Consider the following 22,998-nt stretch of genomic DNA (forward strand, 5'->3'; position numbering starts at 1 on the left):
GTAGATGTATTTTTTGTATGAAAACAAACCCTGTTGATTCATCAAGTCTCCAAACAATAAGAGCTTTGCAGATGAAATCAGCGCCTACTCATTACTCCTGACCGGACTGAGTTGATTACATGTAAAGTGTGTTTATTCCACATCCAGGCACGACAACTTCTGGAGAAGGAATACAACTCTCTCATTGCCATGGCAACAGAGAGGAGGCCAGACGAGGTGAGCAACATGGGACATGAACACAGCTGGGTGCTGATCATCCGTTACCTCCCACCTCCGAAATAGATACTGTAGTATATGACACTCCTCTCACAGGAGTTTCAACAGTCAGTTGTATTTCGTGTTAAAATGACATGAGTTCATAATTACTTTGTTCTAAGTGACCTGACTAGACACAATTCTGTTTCTCAAATTGCTGATGTTTTTGTCCTCTAGGATGGCACTAAGACGTTCACCCGCTCCCCTTCATGGAGGAAGATGTTCCGGGAGAAAGATCTGAGGGGCGTGACCTCTGACTCCTCAGAGACCTTGCCTGCTAACTTCCGTGCCTCAGCCATCTCTACCCCCTCAGTCACCCTGAGGAAGGTCCAGAGCGATGGTGAGCTCGCACATTCTCCCCTGTGAAGCCACACTCTTTTCATTTTAATAATCCTATTGCAGATTTTTACAATCGCTAGAACACATTCCGTAAAGGCATAGCTCACCCAAAAATGAAAATTCTGTCATTAATTACTCATCCTCATGTTGTTTCAATCCTGTAAGACCTTCGTTCATCTTCAGCACACAAATTAAGATTTTTCTGATGAAATCCAAAAGCAATGCATCTGACTCGTTCAAGGCCCAGAAAGGTAGTAAGAGCATTGTAAAAATAGTCCATGTGACATCAGTGGTTCAACCTTAATTCTTTGAAGCTATGAGAATATAAAATAATGACTTTATTCAAAAATTGAATATGTCTTCAACATGAGCTCATGAGTACCATGACGAAGCTCCCGCACTTCATCAAAAATATCTTCATTTGCATTTTGAAGGTGAACAAAGATCTTACAGGTTTAGAACGACATGAGGGTAAGTAATGACAGAATTTTCATTTTTGGCCAAATTGTCAGTTTTTGAATGACACTCTAAATATTATACTCTCAATATCATCGTGGTCACATGACAAGATGAAATGATAGGTCTTCTGGGCAAAAAGTGTCTTTTTTAATATATTTCAACTTCTTATTCTAACATAAAAGGTTGTGTTTTGGGCCATTATGCTTTTGGGCACAGTAGCTGTCAAACAAATCAGAAAGCACAATATGGCTTAATCCCTTCATTAAAGGAGTAGTTCACTTTCAGAACAAAAATTGACAGATGATGTACCCACCCCCTTGTCATCCAAGATGTTCTTGTCTTTCTTTCTTCAGTTGTAAAGAAATTATGTTTTTTTGAGGAAAACATTTCAGGATTTCTCTCCATACAATGGACTTCTATGGTGCCCCCGAGTTTGAACTTCCAAAATGCAGTTTAAATGCAGCTTCAAAGGGCTCTAAATGATCCCAGCCGAGGAAGAAGGGTCTTATCTAGCGAAACGATTAGTTATTTTCAAAAATTTGAGGTTAAAAAGTATATAAATTGTAATTTATTTTTTAGAAAATAACCAATTGTTTCGCTAGATAAGACCCTTGTTTCCTCAAATGTGATCGTTTAGAGCCATTTAAACTGCATTTTGGAAGTTCAAACTCGGGGGCACCATAGAAGTCCATTATATGGAGAGAAATCCTGAAATGTTTTCCTCAAAAAACATAATTTCCTTACAACTAAAGAAAGAAAGACATGAACATCTTGGATGACAAGGAGGTGAGTACATTATCTGTCAATTTTTGTTCTGAAAGTGAACTACTCCTTTAAGTCTGTTTTCAATGCGTTTCAAAGCGAAGCTCGCACTTCGTTCAGGCGATCAGCTCGTGATCTGGTGTTTTCCATGCCTCAGAACGGCTCAGTTCACAGGGAATGCAGTGAACTGGTTTATTGCATGTGTTGAGTTTAGCGCGCATTTGGGAACGCAACGACCACCAGTTAAGCTTTATTTTTGCGGCAGATGATTACAGCATTTCACCAGATTTGTAGTGAGGCATTTTTTGTAAGCCTGTTTTCAGTGAAACTGGAGTTTTCTGTTCAAATAAAATCTCTACTGCTGTTTCCATCAAAATACAAGCTTAAAAGTGCAGTATGAATTGCTGACAGCTAGCGGTTTAAATGTAGTCCAAATTCAAAATATCTCTTTCAAGTGTAGAAATTAGGAAAGAAGTGTTGTAATTTCCCTACTGTAGTGTAAAGCAAAAATAATTTACCTGTAAAATATTCATTTTCATTTATTTTACAGTGCAATTGTTTTACAGAATATGGCTATTACTGTCACAGAAATAACAATAATATAAAATTGTTTATTATTATTATTATTATATTGTAATTTGTTTGGCTTCCTACAGCACCAGTGTAAATATAATTTAGGATGAGACAGTATATCACAAATAAAAAGAGGGTTGAGTCAATTCACTGACTTTTTTCTGAATTAAGTTTTCTTAATTAAGAACTTAATTTTTTTTTTAATTTTAAACTCTAAAAGTGCATTAGGTAGAAAAATTAAACTTAAAAATGTACACAGTTTTCTTTTTCTTTTAAATCTTCATTTGCCTTTTTTTAAATTTCGCTACAAATATTGTATTGTGGCCTTCATATCGAGATATTATCGTACAAAACAAGATACAGCTACAAGACATGGAGTTTTTTCTGTTATAGTTCTGCATGGACTTAGTTTAATCGTTGTGTGTGTGAGAAAAATAGCATACTAACAAACATAATACAAAACACACGTGAGCAGTAAACAGACATACAGTACGTTATACTAGGGCTGTCCCCGAATAGTCGAAGATTCGATGCATCGATATGCGGAGCCTGATTCGACCACCGATCTCACAGTCGAATCTTCGCGGGTGAAACGAGCATCATACCATTTTGCCAATATGGGGGTGCTCAATGTCTAATTGCACACAGAACTACTGGTTTTGTACGGTTATATTAAGTTATATACAGCCTTTGATTATGATAATGCAGTAAAAACAAAAGTGAAAAGAAAGAAGCGTTCAGTAAATATTTTTAACGTGTTTGTGAATAATTCCAACCACCCCTGTGACAAATTTAATTTTCACTTTCTCTGATGCATGACGAGATGAGGACCATCTTGACGCGTTTTTGCAGTTGGAGGCGCCTCTTTTGAATGGTTTTCTGTTGGCAGTGAGCGTTCTGTGCCCTGTTTATGCGCCCCCGGCTGCTGCGCCTCGCGTTTTGCAGGAGCGCTCTGAGCGCCTGAAGTTGAAAAAAAAAAATCAACTCTGAGCGGAAAAACACCCAACGTCATTCGCGTTCTTTTCCATTGTCCAATCGAATGAATGGAGATGCGGGTCTTCTGTTGTGATGGCGAAAGTTTACCGTTGCTTAAAAAGTCCGGAGACTGCAAGAAATGGAGGAGAAACCTTTGGTGTCTATCGTGGGTAACCCGGAGCTGTATTATTTAGGGTTTCTGCTAATATGACAGTTTACTTAACAGCAAAAAACTAAGTTAGAGCGCTCGCTAGGGTTGTGCCGATAGACGATTGTATCGTGTATCGACGATAGTCAGAGATATCGCCTGTTGCTGATGCCTTTGACGATAGTTAGACGATTATTATTATTATCCGTCAACAAAGAACTTAACTTTAGCAATGCAGCACAAAGAGTCTGTTCTAGGATGCTTCATAAACTTTCCGCGGTATAAACACACGCATAGAGAGGCCACAGCGCCTTAACGCAACTCGTGCAGTGAAAATGGGAGATTTTCATCATACAGTATGGTGGTACATTAACTGATTCTAAAGGGAGTGTTATATTATATTAGCATTGCATTCATTAGGATAACAGAGGTAGTAAAACCTGGTTCAGGCTGAATTAATTACGATGTATCATAATCAGTCTGTATATAGTAAACATAAACATTCATCTCAGTAACGTCTATAGGCGTTAATTAAAATTACGATGCGATCAGATGGCGCTAAACATACACACGTGAATTACACGCGCATCACTTCTTCACATCCAATATGAACTGAACTACAACATCACCTGATGATAACGTCGTCGGTCAGACATACAGCGGTAATATGATCGCAATATGACGGGTAAAGAAAGATTCATTCATTTACATTCTGGCACGCACATTTACAACTCACTCACTGACGACAGCAGAGAATGAAACCGAAAGTAACTTGAACAACTCCGGTAGAATTACAGTCAGCGCTCTGTACACGCACAATTTAATCATATGCCAAAAGAAAGTCTACCTTTACAAAACGAATAAGGAATTTAGTACATAGATACTGTAATTAAATTGGCACGATAGTATCGTGTATCGGCGATCTCTCAGGCTGACGATAGGGCGATATGAAAATTGAGCATATCGCCCAACACTAGCGCTCGCGCTATAATCCTTTGAATTGACTGACAGGACAGCTGTTTTGGTCGTTGCTTAGCAACATAAAAAAACCGCAGCACACTGCTCTTTCATTAAAAGTCACCAAAAAAGGCAGTGCTGTGCGCCTTGCGTTTTTAGAACTAAAAGACGCGTTCTGTGTTTTTATTTAAACCTAAATAAGTTTGTCTGTCAGTTGGCAGGCAGTTTTGGTCGCTTATAAAATAAAATAAAAATAGTTTTACCCTCCTGCTGACTATAGTGTCGTGCCCCTCCCAACCCATTCACACACGCACATAAGCCTAGATGATTCGACTATCGGTCGACTATAGAAAGATTCGAAAATTCTGATTCGACTATGAAAATTCATAGTCGGGGACAGCCCTACTATTTCACGGCAGTCAATAGAATAGGAAATACCATAATTTAGATAAGAAATTAGTAATAAGAGGAAAGACTGCTGGAAAAAATACGTAGGATTGAGACCTAAAGATAAGCAAGGCTTTGTGGAAATCCCCGCAATTAGTCCGAAATAACTTTATGACAGAGTGATGTTGTGTTAGTTTTCAGATAAACGTTTTAGGAACATTGTTTCCTTATGAGAAAGCGGTGCTGAAGTGAATGCTATTTAGAAATACTTTATTTTTTAAACTAAATCTCTCTTGTTTGTTTCTTCAGCATCTCCAAGGGCAGAGTCTGGCTCAGTGAGGACCTACTCCTGTTGAGGGACTGCAAAGGTGAATATCATTTTTCAATCACACACACACACACACACACATGTTGGGTTTACATGTTTTATGGGGACATTTCATAGGCGTAATGGTTTTTATACTGTACAAACCGTACTTTCTATGGCCCTACACCTACCCTACACCTAAACCTAGCCCTCACAGGAGATTGTGCACACTTTTACTTCCTCAAAAAAACTCATTGTGCATGATTTATAAGCCTGTTTCCTCATGGGGACCTGAGAAATGTCCCCACAAGGTCAAAATCTACTGGTATTCCTATCCTTGTGGGGACATTTGGTCCCCACAACGTGATGAATACCAGGTACACACACACACACACACACACACACACACACACACACACACACACACACATGTTTGTTTTTGTGAAATGTGGGGACATTCCATAGACGTAATGGTTTTTATACTGTACAAACCGTACTTTCTATCACCCTACACCTTCCCTACACCTAAACCTAGCCCTCACAGGAGACTGTGCATATCTTTACATTCTCAAAAAAACTTATTCTGTATGATTTATAAGCCTTTTGAAAAGTGGGGACATGGGCAATGTCCTCATAAGTCACCCTCTCCTTGTAATACCTATGTCATACCCATGTTATTACACACATTTGTGTCCTGATATGTCACAAAAACATGCCCACACACACACACATATATGTATTGGAAAAAATATATATTTTCACTTGCTTTAGCCCACCACACTTTCAAAATCTAGAATCTAGCAAGCTGAACAGATTTTTCATCTGAACAGAATAGGATAAAGAGAAAAGAATGTCATGAAAGTATTTAATGGCCGTGTGTGGGCAAGGCCCCCAAGATTTGCGGTTCACCACTGCCAATGATTACCCTCTTCATGCTGCTGCCTGTAAATACACAAATCACGACAATTTGCTCATTTACGAGTTTGACTGAAACACATTTAGCATTCTGTTGGGTTCCTTGGGTTATTACAACGGAGTAGACACCTCCATATTTCGCATGCCCTTTATATGTCTGTGTTGTTAAACTTGTTTTGGAAAGGATGTCGCTTTTCATGTTTTTTATTGTGATTCATCATGTGCTTTGGATTTGTTTGTGTGTGAATCATTATCAGGCCCACACGGAATTTGTGACCACAAAGCTTTGTCGAATTTTTAAGTCCTTCATACACAAACACTCCTCGTGTGTTCATTTAAACAGTCATTTCTCTTTCAGCTATCAATAGTGTAATACTTTCAGCTCATTTAACACCTACCTGGTTTAAAGGGATAGTTCACTCAAAAATGAAAATTCTGTCATTAATTACTCACTCTCTTGTGGTTCCAAACTCATTAGACCTTTGTTCATCTTCAGAACACAAATTAAGATATTTTTGATGAAATCCAAGAGCTTTCTGACCCTGCATAGACAACAACACAACTGACACGTTCAAGGCCCAGAAAGGAAGAAAGGACATCATTAAAATAGTCCATGTGACATCAGTGTTTCAACCATAATTTTATAAAGCTATGAGAATATATTTTGTGCGTAAAAAAACTTCTTCTGCTTGTAAACAAGGCGCAGCGTATCTGGGTTCTATGTCAGAATGCTGGAGATTGACCCAGAGGAGAAGAAATTGTTGAATAAAGTCGTTATTTTTGTTTGTTTTTTTGCGCACAAAAAGTACAGTTGAACCACTGATGTCACATGGACTATTTTATGGATGTCTTTACTGCCTTTCTGGGCCTTGAACGTGTCAGTTGTGTTTTTGTCTATGCAGGGTCAGAAAGCTCTCGGATTTCATCAAAAATATCATAATTTGTGTTCTGAATAGTGTTAATTTCGTCACCTATTTTTAATTTAGTCTTAGTCTTGTGCCAAATGTCCTTGTTAGTTTTAGTCATATTTAGTCATTCACATATCTTTTTTTGTTAGTCAAGTTTTAGTCGACTAAAAGTCTCGTCATTTTAGTCTAGTTTTAGTCAAAAGAAAACTCAAGGTATCTTAGTCAAGTTTTAGTCGACTAAAAGTCTTTTAATTTTAGTCTAGTTTTAGTCAAAAAAGAACTCAATATATTTTAGTCTAGGTTTAGTCAAAAAATTGTAGTCTTTTTTTAAAATAACACATTATTACTGAGATTATTACTGATACACATTTCAGTAAAAAAAGTGTTTCACATATCTCAAACATTGGTTAAATGTCATAATTACCTGACAAAATACACTTGTTGAATGATTTTTGTTGAATGCAAATGTTAAACGTGTCTGGTTTTCAATTTCTGATTTAGGAGACACATTCACAAATGATTAACCCTTTCAGTGGTGAGTTTAAAATATTCTAGCGGACCCCTGAGAGTGAGTTTTTTTTTTAAGCGACCGTTATTTTAGAACGTTCGTCCTTATTGTTTCCATGGCGACGCATCAAGCTTGTCAGTGACACAACACAGACACAATAACACTGTATGACAGATAGATCGCTTTTATTTCGTTTTTCCTTTTTTATCCAGAATACTCACACACTTACTTACCATGCCATGAACTATCTAATATTCCGATTCACAAATATGTGTGAATTAGTATGTTTCGTCGTTTAAATCCCTATATAAATGATCTGGATCGTAATCTGTAACGTGAGATGGGCGCGGCCATGTTTGTTCGCGCTGCTGTTCAGAGAGTCCTGTCAGCCGTATTTACAGCACATATACATTCATCCGTTTCTCCCGAAATACATGCAAGTAGGTGGCTGGTGAACTAGAAGAGGAATAGAGTGAACTTTTTAGTTACTTAGCCTATGTGTATGTGATATGAATAAAACACATCGGCAAATTATATTTGAATAGATTGTTATTTGCTGCTTCCATAGACCTATGTGTGTATTTTACAAACTCTAAATGTCTCCTTTTACTAGTACATGTGTATTTAAATGTCTGAAACCTAAAATAAGCGTTATGTGGTTAAAAACACTGCATAGTTGTGATTATATGACAAGCGCAGAGCTCGTCCGTCTCTGGCTCAGCGCCAGCCAGTTTGAATATTTTAAAGCCGTAACAGCTGATGAAAAAGCAGAGACGATTGTAGACGAAAATGAAGAGAGATTTTATCTTAGTTTTTATTTTATGCAAAACATTTTCGTCTCGTCTTTTTTCGTCAACAATAATGCATGTTAATTTAGTCTTAGTCAGCGTTTTTGGACAGTGGTGCAGTCTTGTCATCGTCTCGTCTTAGTCATGAAAAAAAAGGTCGTTGACGAACATATTTCGTCTCCTCTCGTCTGACGAAATTAACACTAGTTCTGAAGACGAACAAAGGTCTCACAGGTTTGGAATGACATGAGGTTGAGTAATTAATGACAGACTTTTCATTTTTGGGTGAACTATCTCTTTAGAAAATACACAATTTCTACCAAATTCTGATCAGAAAAAAATAAACGAGTGTGGAAGCCCATTTTTACCACACAGGAACTCAAAATTTCAACTTTTTTTGTCAGTTACGACTTAATATTCAATAAATTTGTTAATTATTTTTAAAAAATGTAGAAATTGACATACTAAGTCTGAGATAAATCATGAAGTGACATGAACGAAAAGTCATTTTTTTATGTCAATTACAACTTTGTATGTCATAATTTCAACATCTATTTCTCAAGGATGCCTCAATGTATCTCATGTCATAATTATGTCATAATTATGACTCTTAACTAAATTTTTACTTGCTAATCCTTCGAAATATGGCATACTTTCCTAAGGAAAGCCAAATTTTAAACACTTTTTTTTCTTTTTATAAACCCTTGAACTTGAACAAATTATATGCCCATTTCCTGTCATGGTTTCTGTGCCGCCTTAGAGGATGTGTTAAATTGGACATTAGGCCTTGATATTAGAGGTGGTACTACCATAAGAAAAGCCATATTTGGAGCAAGTAGATCTGTTATGTGCATCTATGCTCTTGTTTTATTCATAGTAAGATGGCAGTGATGCACAAAGGAAATAGGTTACATAAAACTAGAAATTATAATGCATTAGGGTTAGGGTTATGCAAAAAAATTCCATGCGCATGTGAATAGTTTCTCAAGGGCACGAAAAAAATGTATTGTGTGCAGATGACTGTACTATATGTGTCCCTGGACCACAAAACCAGTCATAAGTAGCACAGATATATTTTGTAGCAAAAATACATTATCGATTTTTGTTTCATGTCAAAAATCATTAGGATATTAAGTAAAGATCATGTTCCATGAAGATATTTTGTAGATTTCCTGCTGTAAGTATATCAAAACTTAATACTTGATTAGTAATATGCATTGCTAAGGACTTCATTTGGACAACTTTAAAGGTGATTTTCTCAATATTTGTAATTTTTTGCACCTTCAGATTCCAAATTTTAACATAGTTGTATCTTGGCCAAATATTGTCCTAACTTAACAAACCATACATCAATGGAAAGCTTATTTATTGACCTTTATGATTGGCTTTGTTGTCCAGGGTCACACATACCAACTATAATGCTGAAAATAATGCTCTATGAACCATTTATGTTAAATACGGTCTAAAAATCTACTGAGAGGTTTGGAAATTTGAGTATGGATTCTGAAATGGAAACTGTTTGAGATTTTTTTTTGTACTTGGTGGAAATTGGCTTCCATAAATCGTCTTTATTGATCTGTTGTAACGCGTTGCAATTCTGTCTCTCGCACACAGGAGGCGCCGTTGTCAGAGAGCTGGAACCGGCTTTACATTTCATTCACGGGGAGGAGGGGGGATAAGCAGAAAAAAAGCAATGAATATATACATTTATAAATATAACTCTACTGGTCTGACCATTCTGCAATAACAGAAGAGGGACGGAGAAAGAGCAAAAAAAGGACAAAAGACATGAAGAATGTATGACACAAGAGAGTGGTAAGAAATGGGATGGTTGGAGGAAATCGGATGACTGTTTATTCTTTCTTTCTGTCGTTCTCTCTTCTCACTTCCTGTGTCTGTGCTGATGGGACATCTGTAGATGAACTCTCTTGTCTTTCCATCCTTCGTTTCGATGGCGCTGCCCGCAGCCCTAGCTCCTAAGAAGTGGCTTTCGTCGACTGCTCGCAATTGGCCTCTCTCGAGTCTCTCGATAGCAAAGGATGTTTGTGGCAACTCAACCTAGACTTCAGGGATGTTTACATACGGTAAGGTTCAGAGGAAGTGTACTTAAGAGCACAGTCGAGGGGCCAGGCTGTGTGAGGCCAAGACTTCGCTGTACGTGTTTCTCAATCAGCACAAGCTGAGAAAGACCGCAGCGAGGAGAGCTACGCATGAGGCTGCGAAGGGCACAATTCTTGCTCAATTACTACTAGGTGTGTTTTTTTTTTTTTCAATTTCGAACATTTAGATTAAAGACCGAAGGTCAGCAAAGAGAGAGGGAGAGAGTCAGCAAACGAAGGGAAGCTGGTGGTGGCAGATAGATAGGAAGATGCTTGCGGACAAAGCAAGTGACCAGCAGAAATGAGTCCTGACGGACAGAATCATTCTAACAACGCAAGCCATAAAAGACGACAAGAGGTGAACCGCGGAGGAGAAACGGGCGGGACGGGGTGGGAACGGAGGGAGGGCGTCAGGGGAAAACAAGCGAGAGAAAACGTTTAGCTTCTGTGTTGCGATGCATGTCAAACAACCAAGACGACAACGAACTAAAACTTTCGGGGGAATAAGACAATATGAAGTTAAAAATAACAATTATGTGTACATTAACATATGAGGTTAAGAGCTTGGGGAACAATTTGTAAAATGTGTGTATTTTCATTTTTATTTTTTATTTTTATGATAACTATATTTATTTTCTTTATGTATGTATTGAATAACTGTATGTACATGTTCATTTAATAATTCTGACTGTAATTTAATTTGATCTAGTTTAAAGCGTAAATATGAAATATTCAAAACATGGTCATTAAAATATGCTACTTGTATGTGTAAATTTTGACAAAATTGTGTTATGATTTAAAAACAAACCATTGCTGTTGATGAGGATGACAGTGATTCAAATTGAAAATGATGTCTGCAAAATAAACAATAATGATAATGATGATGAAAATCAAAATAAAATAAAGTGTTCCTAATGGTACTAAAGAGTGTGTTTGTGATTTTGACATGCGACGACTGCAAATCAGTACTTCCTTTTTTATTACAAAAACAACTACAATCATATATTCAGATAGTCCACTTTCATTTTCACGAAAGCCCCTTTCGCTCTTTCATCTACTTTGTAAAAAAAAAAAATCATACAAAAGTATCTACCTTACAAAGATTACATAATACTTTATTACAATGACTCAATGTGAAAAATGACATCAAACTTTGTGTACTTTTTTCCACAGCTTTCTCAATACAGTAACCAGGAAATTGGACTACAGTTCATCATCCAACGCTTGGTTTTGGACTGTATTTCTGTAACATTTGCTGAGGGAACAGTACATGGGTCAAACCGTAGCTGACACTGAAACCGGAGGCACATTCTGCTAACCACTAAACAGCTCAGTTGCTTTTGGTTATTATAAATACACATATATTGGCATGATGTATATGTTTCACATATTGTACATTTATAAAGAAATATATTAATATCAAGTACTTACGCTTACATACTAACTCAAAAGTAATAACTTATTGTCTGTATACTATAGATACAATAAAACAAATGCAACAATATACGAAAAGTACGAAAAAACAAAATCGATCTTGGTATTGAGGTTTCTTGTTTTGTGTGAGTTTACACACTGGCCTAGTGAGACGTGGAAATGGACCGGAGGAATGACAGCAGAGTGGAGGAACTCATCGTCACCTCATATCACTTCAAACCCGTATACTGTTTCATGAAACACATAATAAGTTACAGTGAACGCACCTAGAGAAAAAAAATGTGAATGACTTGAATTTCAACCTCATCCTCACATGACTTGAGAAAACTCGGAATATCGTCAAAGACTGTGTATTGCCATGAATGGGCTTAACTGAAACACACAATATGGCAGCTCTAGTAAGCTAGTTAGAATGCTATTTAAGCTTAAGAAACAGCATAGGTGTCATTTCATTGTGAGTTTGACCATTATTTTCTAGGGTTTGTAGATAGGAGCTTGCATTCCTTAAAAGATTAGTTAACTTCAAGAATAAAATGTTCTGATAATTTACTCACACTCATGTCTTCTAAGATGTTCATGTCTTTCTTTCCTCAGTCGAAAAAGGAAGGTTTTTAAGGAAAACATTCCAGGATTTTTCTCCATATAGTGGACTTCATTGGGGATGGTTGAAGGTCCAAATTGCAGTTTTAATGCAGCTTTAAAGGGCTCTACATGATCCCAGCCGAGGAATTATCTAACTTCAAAATCTTTCGATATTGTAGTTTGACTTTCTTTGCACATTAGCTTCGTAAACAGTGGGTCAGTACGTCTGCCTACGTCATGCGTGACCTTTACAACATGATTACGTAATGCATGAAGTCAAGCTAGAGGGAGATGAGCATTTGTGGTTAAAACATATAGCCCGAAATCATTCATATCCCTGGCAAATTCTGACTTAAAGTTAATTTTATTCAACCAGCAAGTTTTTTTGACCGGAAATGACACAGGCTTCTCCCAAAAGATAATAAGATGATGTACAAGGGGCATCATTGTGGAAAAAAATAATTCTCAGCTTTTATTTACATTTGAACAAAAAGTGGCATGTCCACAATTATTCATACCCTTTGCAAACTGTCACAGTCTATGGGAAAATCCAAAGTTCTATACCATTCCAAATAGTCCAAGCTGTTCTAAAGCATCCTAATTACCCTGATTCATTGGAAACAGCTGTTTTAATCAACTAAACAGGTGAAAAACAGAAGCTCTCTGCTGTTGGTTTGTGGACAGTCATGGCTAAGACAAAGGAGCTCACTGAGGACCTGCGGCTGCGCATTGTGGCTGCTCACAAGTCAGGAAAGGGCTATAAGACCAAATCTAAATGTTTTGAAGTTCCAGTGACTACAGTGCAAAGTATTATTAAAAAAGACGTTCCGCCCCGTGAAAAATCTCAGAGGACGTGGTCGGAAGCCAAAAGTGACACCTGTGCTGGCCAGGAGGATAGTGAGAGAGGTAAAAAAATAATAATCCAAGGATCACCACCAAGGACACTGCTGGTGGCAACATCTCAAGGCAGACAGTCCAACAGACATTGAACACCACTGGGATCCACAGACGCAGACCAAGGAGGACACCACTTCTCCAGATAAGGCACACAAAAGCCCGCTTGGCCTCATCTGGACAAAGAAGAAGACTTGGGCCTTGGCCTTGGGCACCCGTGGGCATTTCGACACGACAACGACCCAAAACACACAGCAAAAGTGGTGAAGAAATGGTTAGCAGACAAAAACATTAACGTTTGGCAGTGGGCCAGCCAGAGTCCTGACTTAAATCCAATTGAGAATCTGTGGAGGGAGCTAAAGATCAGGGTGATGGCAAGGAGACCCTCCAACCTGAAAGAGTTGGAGCTCATCGCTAAAGATGAATGGACAAAAATACCAGTGGAGACATGCAAAAAGCTGGTCAGCAATTATAGGAAGCGTTTGATTGCTGTAATAGTCAATAAAGTTTTTTTATTGATTATTGAGAAGGGTATGAAGCATTTTGAACATGCCACTTTTTGTTCAAATGTAAATAAAAGATGAGTAATATTTTTTTCCACAATGATGCCTCTTGTACATTGTCTTATTATCTGGGAGACATCTGTGTCATTTTTTAATCAAAAAAAAAACAAAAAAAACTTGCTGGTTGAATAAAAGTAACTTTAAGTCAGAATTTGCAGGGGTATGAATAATTTCGGGCTTGACTGTATATCATTTTTTTTAAGACCCTTACTTCTCAGCTGGTATTGTGTAGAGCTCTTTGAAGCTGCATGAAAACTGCAATTTGGACCTTCAACCCGTCAATTCCCATTGAAGTCCACTATATAGAGAAAAATCCTGGAACGTTTTCCTCAAAAACCTTAATTTCATTTCAACTGAAGAAAGTAAAACACATAAATATCTTGGATGATATGAATGTTTAAGAGTGACTTGGTGTCCAAAAACTTAACCTCTGTGTTCATTTGTGTTCCACAGGAGAATATTAATCATACAGGTTTTGAGCAACATGAGGGTGATTCTCATGACTATCCCTCAGCGAGACACTGGGGTACAGCGATAAGGTTTTGTCAAGTGAGATGCAGGAACATCTGGAAAAGTAATATCCCCCACACAGTGGACCAGAACAGATACAGTCGCCCCTACAGTCCGCTCTTTTATTCACATGATCTTTCAACTCCACGCCAATCCTTTGCTCGGACAGTTTGAGCTATCTGTACCTTCTGCCTTCTCGCTCTCGTCCTCTCTCCAACTTCTTCTCAGTGTAGTACGTTCCCCTAGTGAGCAGCACGCAAACACAGGAGGAGTCGATACGGATCCACCTCCATCCTATCCTCTTGTTTTCATCCGAGGCGAGCGCGCGTACGTACGACTGTTTGGTTTCACACCTGCTCATCCAGTGTTTCTTATCCACCCCCAAGCAGCCGGCCCCCTCCACTGCCTGCACTTCACCTTTCCTATTGGGATCTGGTTTACGGCACTTTGTTTCGTAGAAATACTGCTTGAGCGGGCCAGTCTGGGTTTGGATCTCTTCTAGAATAGTGACGGTGTTGCTCCGAAAGTCCACCGCGGTCTTCTTGTTGGTCACCCACCCGCTTTCCGCCTCGCATACGGAGCGCTCAATGCCTGTGCTATGGACGGCTTGCCGCTTGCGGCGGACACTTGGAGCATGACCGTCAGAATCAGAAAGGCCCAAGAGTAAGTTCCTGTATGTTTCTTTGTCACCACCGTGACCAGATGTGGTAGCATCCATCATGTGAGTCTCCTCGTCCTCAACGTCATCAGCCAGTAAGCCCAACTCCAGCATTAAGAGCAAAGGTGGGTGTTTGGGAGGGGAAAGAGCTGGGGAGAAAAGTACTCGTGGATGGGCGTCCAGCAAAAGCAGCTGATCTTCTTCTCGTAGGCCTATGTCATCAAAACCAAATCCTGGTTCCTTTCCAAACCCTCCAGATTGCTCCACCAACTCTTTCGCATCCGTTTGAGCTTCGTCCAGATGTTCCTGCACTGGAGAGCTCTGGAGAGGCCCATCTTTCAGTTTACTTCTTGCATTCCTGTCATCTTTAAGAAAAGTCTCTGCCTCAACACTGCTTTCTTCATGAAACTGGCTATGTTCAAGTTGATAGTCCTTGAGAATATCGTTGCTTTGGGAACTGGCTTTTTCCGCCAGAATTTTTTGTGATTTGTATTTCCTAGGATCGTGCAACCTGGAGGCATCTGCACCGGTAGTCCTACCTCCACCTGTGAAATCCTGCTTTGTGTTACTGACAAAAACGTCCTCTGTTAGAGGATTCTCTTCGTTCACTCTACCTTTGGATATATGGTCCTCCTTAAACCTGTTCTGCTTGTCGACTGTTCTGTGAGGAGCTACGTTGTGTGTGCTGTAGTTGTGAAAGTCGTTGTCCACTGATGAGTTGGTCGGCATGCTGATGTTGGCTGATGGGACGCTGCTGCTGCTGCTGCTTCTGTTGCTGTCGTTTCTGCCAGGCTCTATCGTCGCAGCAACAACCCTGGGCACAGGACTTTGAGGGAAAGGCAGGGCCGAGGCGATCACCATGGCAACCAGGGGAAGCCAGTGCATCACTCCCAAGACGTGTCAACTATGAGTTGATAAAAAAGCAAGAATTAGAATGTGCATAAAGAGCTAGACAAACAGTGGAGTTTATGATGATATCACACATATTTACTTGGAATGTTTACAATTTTAGAGTAACAAAATTTAAAGGCATAGTTCACCCAAAAATGAAAATTCTGCCATTACTCACCCTTATGTTGTTCCAAACCCGTAAGATCTTCGTTCATCTTCAGAATTTATGATGAAATCTGAGAGCTTTTTGACCCTGCATTGACAGCAACACAACAGACATGTTCAAGACCCAGAAAGCAAGTAAGAACATCGTTATAAATAGTCCATGTGACATCAGTGGTTCAACCATAATGTTATGAAGCTTCGAGAATACTTTTGGGTGCAAACTAAATAAAAAGGATGAATTTCAACAATTTTTTACCACTGATGTCACATTGACTATTTTAACTATTTTCACATTGACTATGTTTAATTGGGCCTTGAACGTGTCAGTTGCATTGCTGTCTATGCAGGGTCAGAAAGCTTTTGGATTTCATCAAAAATATCTTAATTTGTGTTTCGAGAAGAACAAAAGTCTTATGGGTTTGGAGCGACATGAGGGTGAGTAATGATGACAGAATTTGGGGTTTTTGGTGAACTATTCCTTTAACTGTGAGATAAAATTTAACCTTTAACCTTTGGCACAAAGTGATAAGACATGATCCAACTTCTCTTGCAAAGACTAAAATGCTCCTTTTATACCCAAACATGACATACTCAACTATTTCCATTTCACCTGCTTACTGTGAACTGTTTCAAAACAGTTTAATTTGGATATTCTATGAACTTTTGCCTCTGTCCCAACTTTTTTGGATTGTGTTGCAGCCATGAAAATCATAATTTGGTTATATTAACAAAATAAAATAAAAAGTTGGCCACTGAAAACATTGGATTTTTTTCTTTGTACTTTAGTCAATTAAATAAAGGTTAAAGAGAATGAACAAATAACATATTCTTGATTTTATGGCATTTCACGAAACGTCCTTTTCTGGAATTGGGGTTGTAAGAAAGTGATAGGGTTTAAGCAGACTAAGGGCCAGGATTAAGGTTTAAGGGTCTTTTGGTGTTAAAATAGTAACTTACTGTCAGAATTTACTAAAGACGTGTAGTGATTAATTAGCAATGAAGAGGTTTGGACAGTTATTTTTGTCCCTGACCTTACTGAATATGCATTTGTAGGTGTTTCCCCTTCAGACACAAGATTTATTTAAGGAGAGTATTAAAATGAATCACGCAATGCCATTTACTGACATCTGAGCTCATCAAATTAGTGGTATTTGTACCATTATTTAATGCCCAAAAAAGCATTAAGGCAGGCGGTAATTTGCGCTGCTCTTGGTAGACTGCGCTGGTCATTATGAAAATGATCTGGCTGCGTCTGTGTTTTTTTATCTGTGCATTGTCAGTAAATCACCCACAGAACTTTCCCCTCCCATTGGTACTTTTATGAAATTGCGCTCTAACACTAATTTGCCCTGTTTAGTAAAACTGGCCCTAAAGGGTAAGTTCCATTTTATGCTCACTTCAAAATAAGAAATAAAGTCACATTGCAAGATGTAAAATCACAACTGGGAGATAAAATTCGCAGTTGCCGTTGTATACTTTTTTGCTCTGAGGCGGAAACAGGTTTTCAAAAGAACAGGCTCAATGCCAGCTCATAAAAATAAGTTAAAATAAGCCTGAAACTGTAAAACTATAGCTTTACAGCTTTGGCATTTGCTAGTGGAAAAAAAGATGCAAAATTGCAAGCAGCAGATTCATGTCTGTGGAGAGGGAGAGTGGAGCCACAAACTTGCTTCGCTATCGCTTGCTCCGGTTGATCGGCACAGACATGAAGTCACCGGCTAGTCGACGTCTGGCAAAGCTCCGTTTGAAAAAAACCCCAACAGTGTTGGTCTGGTGCTGGCTTAGTTTCACAGGAGACCACAAACAACTCTGGTATGTGTGGAAAGGGTTGTAAATTTCACAGATTATGCGTATGAGGGAAACAAGAAGATGCCACTTTACTGTAAAAGAACGTGACGTTGCTTTGGCCCTCAAATAAATGCTCAATTCATCAACCTTTATGTTTTTTTTTTTGGTACATTTTTGTTGGTCCTGCTTGTCTTTATCTTTTTTCCATACGTTTGACCTGATGATCCCATATTCACACACTTTTGTAACATGACTCTCAGCACTACTGAGAATACCTCCGAGATTTGGGTTATTTATTCACAGGAACGGCAAAGTTCAGCAGTCTTCTGCCTAAGACAAGCTCCTGGGTGGTTATGGGCCCAGTGGTGGTGATTTATGTGTTTATTTAGTGGGGGTCAGAGTAAAACTACACTGACGGATGATAAACTCTCTTCCTTTTACTTTCAGCACTCAGTCAGCAAAAACACATACCGTCAACCACCAGGTGGAAGCAAAACCACCACATCAAAAGTTATAAATATGCTTCATCACTGACACTTGTGCAGTTTTTGGTCACATTACGCAATCAAAATAAAATTCATACATGAAAGTTGTGAGGAGAGGGTTGAAAAGATTCAATACAGAAACCAAAATAGCATCAAACAACATATAAAACACACACACACACACACACACACACACACACACACACACACACACACACACACACACACACACACACACACACACACACACACACACACACACCCACATGTTGGGTTTACATGTTTTATGGGGACATTCCATAGGCGTAATGGTTTTTATACTGTACAAACCGTATTTTCTATCGCCCTACACCTACCCTACACCTAAACCTAGCCCTCACAGGAGATTGTGCACACTTTTACTTCATCAAAAAAACTCATTGTGCATGATTTATAAGCCTGTTTCCTCATGGGGACCTAAGAAATGTCCCCGCAAGGTTAAAATCTACTGGTATTACTATCCTTGTGGGGACATTTGGTCCCCATAACGTGATGAATACCAGGTACACACACACACACACACACACACACACACACACACACACACACACACACACACACTACTATTCAAGATCAAAAGACTGGGGTTTGTAAATTTTTTACTTTTTTTTCTGACTTTTTTCAATCTTTTGTAACATTTGTCTTTACTGTCACTTTTGATCAATTGAATGCGTCTATGCAGAAAAAAACCTTTAAAAAAAACCTAAACTGACCCCAAATTTTTTGAAAAGTACTGTGTTAACAACTTATACTAAATATATACAAAAATGAGTGCAATCAACATAAAGTGTGTGAGACGAGAGGTCTGATGCTCTTAACAGCAAAAAAAAAAAAAAACCTCAAAAATATCTCAAAAATGTAAAAAATGTGCTTTTTAGCAATAGAAATATGTGACCACACGGACCCAGATTGTGTCGTCTTGTTGGTGATACAGTGAGGGATGCAGCTGAACTGTCCAAAGTTAAGGCCAGGTGTAAATCACTCACCAATGCTGTTGTTGTTGTGCTGAGAGATGAGGGTGGGAGAGGCATTTAGAGAGAAAGAGAGTTCAAGAAAAGAAGAATTCTCAGAATGTCAGTGATGTGGCTTCGACTGAGAAAACTCCTCCTGGGTTTCCCCAGGCAGGACACACTAAAATGAATGAGGGGGGGCCGAGGGGCGAGTGAAGCCAGGGTACGCGGAATCAAGCGACTGTTCGTTTGAGAAGGGATAATCATTAGGCTCATAGGGAGAGAGTGGGTGGACAGGAAGGTTGTGTGTGAAGTGCAAAATCACCACTTGTGACACTCATAATAACAGCACCCCGCCCCGGACACTGTTTTCTAATAACACTCGAGCCAAACGAACACACTCTCGCACACAATGCACAACTGAGCCTGCGGTCACAAGTGGGGAAAGAATGCCACCAAGTCCATACGTATGCATGCTGAGACACGGAGTACAACATGTATAAGTGTCTACTTCCTGTTTACGTTCAGCATATGAACAGGTGTGCTATGTGCAAATGAGGCTCTATCGTCGTTTGAGCGCAAATATACTTGTGTGCGTAAGGTGAATATTGCAGGTATTTTTGCAGAGAGATTTATAGTCTTGTTCTTTCACAACTGCTAATGGCAGAATCATATTTTATGCATCTGACACGCCTTCATACTGTCTCATAAACTACGAAATGCTACAATTTAAAAAAACAAGAGTCACTAAATCCCAGCATGTTGTTGACAGCTGAAATTAAGTTACATATGACCGCATGGAAGAATCAATATTTAGATATTGTTTCACAATATTTATACTACGTTCAGATTAAAAGGTCACAGACAAGTGAGTCCAATAAAGGAAAATCTTGTTTAAAACACACAAGGCAAATTGGTTTCATATGGTTTCGAAACTCTTTTTCTCAATTTTCAAGAAAAATTTAAAATTAATGACTTTAAAAATGTCACGTCGTGTAACCAGCAAATTAAAAAGTAATGAAATTCTTTCTGTACACCTCATACATACAGCTGAGGTCAAAAGTTTACATACACCTTGCAGAATCTGCAAATATAATGATATTTCACATAAAAATACACTTGATTCTTAAGACTTTGTTGTCACCTGAATGATCCACAGCTGTGTTTTTCTTGTTTAGTGATAGTTGCTCATGAGTCCCTTGTTTGTCCTGAACAGTTAAACTGCCCGCTGTTCAAAAGGAGACAACAGAGGGACTCATACGCAACTATTACAGAAGGTTCAAACGCCCACTGATGCTCCAGAAGGAAAAAACGATACATAAAGAACAAGGGGTGTAAACTTTTGAACAGAAGATGTGTACATTTTTATTATTTTGCCTAAATAACTTTTTTTTTCTCATTTAGTACTTCAGCTACAGAAGATACATGTTTTCCAGAAGACAAAATAAGTTAAATTTACCCTGATCTTCAAATTCTTAATGCATCGTGTATCCTTCTGGAGCATCAGTTGGTGTTTGAACCTTCTGTAATAGTTGTATATGAGTTTCTCAGTTGTCCTCGGTGTGAAAAGATGGATCTCAAAATCATACAGTCATTGCTGGAAAGGGTCCAAATACACAAAAATCCTGAAAATCCAAAGAATTTGTGGGACCTGAAGGATTTTTTTCTGAAGAACAGCAGGCAGTTTAACTGTTCAGGACAAACAAGGGACTCATGAACTATTACCAAAAAAAAAAAAAAAAAAAAGGCTGTGGATCATTCAGGTAACAACACAGTATTAAGAATAAAGTGTATGCAAACTTTTGAACAGGGTCATTTTTATAAATTCAACTATTATTTTCTTATGTGGATGATACGTAAATGTCTTTTATGTGAAATATATTATTCAGGTCAGTACTAAATAAAAAATAACATGCATTTTGTATGATCCCTCTTATTAACATTTGGCAGATTCTGCAAGGTGTATGTAAACTTTTGACCTCAACTATATCTACAGTCGTGGCCAAAAGTTTTGAGAATGACACAAATATTAGTTTTCACAAAGTTTGCTGCTAAACTGCTTTTAGATCTTTGTTTCAGTTGTTTCTGTGATGTACTGAAATATAATTACAAGCACTTCATACGTTTCAAAGGCTTTTACCGACAATTACATGACATTTATGCAAAGAGTCAGTATTTGCAGTGTTGGCCCTTCTTTTTCAGGACCTCTGCAATTCAACTGGGCATGCTCTCAATCAACTTCTGGGCCAAATCCTGTCTGATAGCAACCCATTCTTTCATAATCACTTCTTGGAGTTTGTCAGAATTAGTGGGTTTTTGTTTGTCCACCCGCCTCTTGAGGATTGACCACAAGTTCTCAATGGGATTAAGATCTGGGGAGTTTCCAGGCCATGGACCCAAAATGTCAACGTTTTGGTCCCCGAGCCACTTAGTTATCACTTTTGCCTTATGGCACGGTGCTCCATCCTGCTGGAAATGCATTGTTCTTCACCAAACTGTTGTTGGAAGAAGTTGCTGTTGGAGGGTGTTTTGGTACCATTCTTTATTCATGGCTGTGTTTTTGGGCAAAATTGTGAGTGAGCCCACTCCCTTGGATGAGAAGCAACCCCACACATGAATGGTCTCAGGATGCTTTACTGTTGGCATGACACAGGACTGATGGTAGCGCTCACCTTTTCTTCTCCGGACAAGCCTTTTTCCAGATGCCCCAAACAATCGGAAAGAGGCTTCATCGGAGAATATGACTTTGCCCCAGTCCTCAGCAGTCCATTCGCCATACTTTTTGCAGAAGATCAATCTGTCCCTGATGTTTTTTTTGGAGAGAAGTGGCTTCTTTGCTGCCCTTCTTGACACCAGGCCATCTTCCAAAAGTCTTGGCCTCACTGTGTGTGCAGATGCGCTCACACCTGCCTGCTGCCATTCCTGAGCAAGCTCTGCACTGGTGGCACTCAGATCCCGCAGCTGAATCCTCTTTAGGAGATGATCCTGGCGCTTGCTGGACTTTCTTGGACGCCCTGAAGCCTTCTTAACAATGCAGTGGAAAGTTTTTTTCGGGATTAAGTTAATTTTCATGGCAAAGAAGGACTATGCAATTCATCTGATCACTCTTCATAACATTCTGGAGTATATGCAAATTGCTATTATAAAAACTTAAGCAGCAACTTTTCCAATTTCCAATATTTATGTAATTCTCAAAACTCTTGGCCATGACTGTATATTAATATATTTAAAGTAGTTAATTATAATCAGGTCCCACTTTATATTAAGTGGCCTTAACTACTATGTACTTACATGATATTGTGTTGCAAAACACTGTTCTACTATTAAATGATGTTTCATTAACGAGGTTCGGGAGAAGCGCGTCAGATACTTAGCGTAAACAGCACAAGAGGAGCCCACTCAAGTCAATCAGCGCCATAGGTTTAAATACAGCTGACTCACCTCCATTCTCTTGATGGTTTATCAGTAACCCTCCACCACCCCATCTCCTCACTCTGAGTTCTCACTACTTCTATTGGGGGGTACTCTGGGTTCGGGCCATCCCCGAGCTCGGAGCCCTTCACCGGACAGCACGCCAAACATGCATCTCCATTCTCCGGCTAATTATATGTAAGCGTGAACTCGTGAATGTGGGATATTTGTAAGATTAGGGACAGGTT

The 22,998-nt window shown here is 38.8% G+C and overlaps 2 protein-coding genes across 4 annotated transcripts in view; one reads left to right on the forward strand and one right to left on the reverse strand.

The window, feature by feature from the left end:
• ppfia3 (PTPRF interacting protein alpha 3) overlaps positions 1–11,290 on the forward strand; it is a 59,846-nt gene extending 48,556 nt beyond the window's left edge. For all 3 annotated transcript variants that reach the window (XM_073840807.1, XM_073840823.1, XM_073840815.1), the window contains 4 exons: positions 148–216; positions 433–595; positions 5,165–5,223; positions 9,896–11,290. In XM_073840807.1, coding sequence (XP_073696908.1) covers positions 148–216; positions 433–595; positions 5,165–5,211 — 279 coding nt within the window. In that variant the 3' untranslated portion in view covers positions 5,212–5,223; positions 9,896–11,290. The remainder of the gene's footprint in view (positions 1–147; positions 217–432; positions 596–5,164; positions 5,224–9,895) is intronic.
• Positions 11,291–11,426: 136 nt separating this feature from the next.
• The window catches only part of ntf4 (neurotrophin 4), a 16,962-nt gene continuing 5,390 nt past the window's right edge, over positions 11,427–22,998 (reverse strand). Inside the window, exon 2 of the mRNA XM_073830646.1 lies at positions 11,427–15,925. Within this exon, the coding sequence (XP_073686747.1) occupies positions 14,539–15,906 (1,368 nt within the window). The 5' untranslated portion in view covers positions 15,907–15,925 and the 3' untranslated portion in view covers positions 11,427–14,538. The remainder of the gene's footprint in view (positions 15,926–22,998) is intronic.

Source organism: Garra rufa, chromosome 1 (assembly GCF_049309525.1).
Source record: "Garra rufa chromosome 1, GarRuf1.0, whole genome shotgun sequence".
In the NCBI taxonomy this organism is placed as follows: domain Eukaryota; kingdom Metazoa; phylum Chordata; class Actinopteri; order Cypriniformes; family Cyprinidae; genus Garra; species Garra rufa.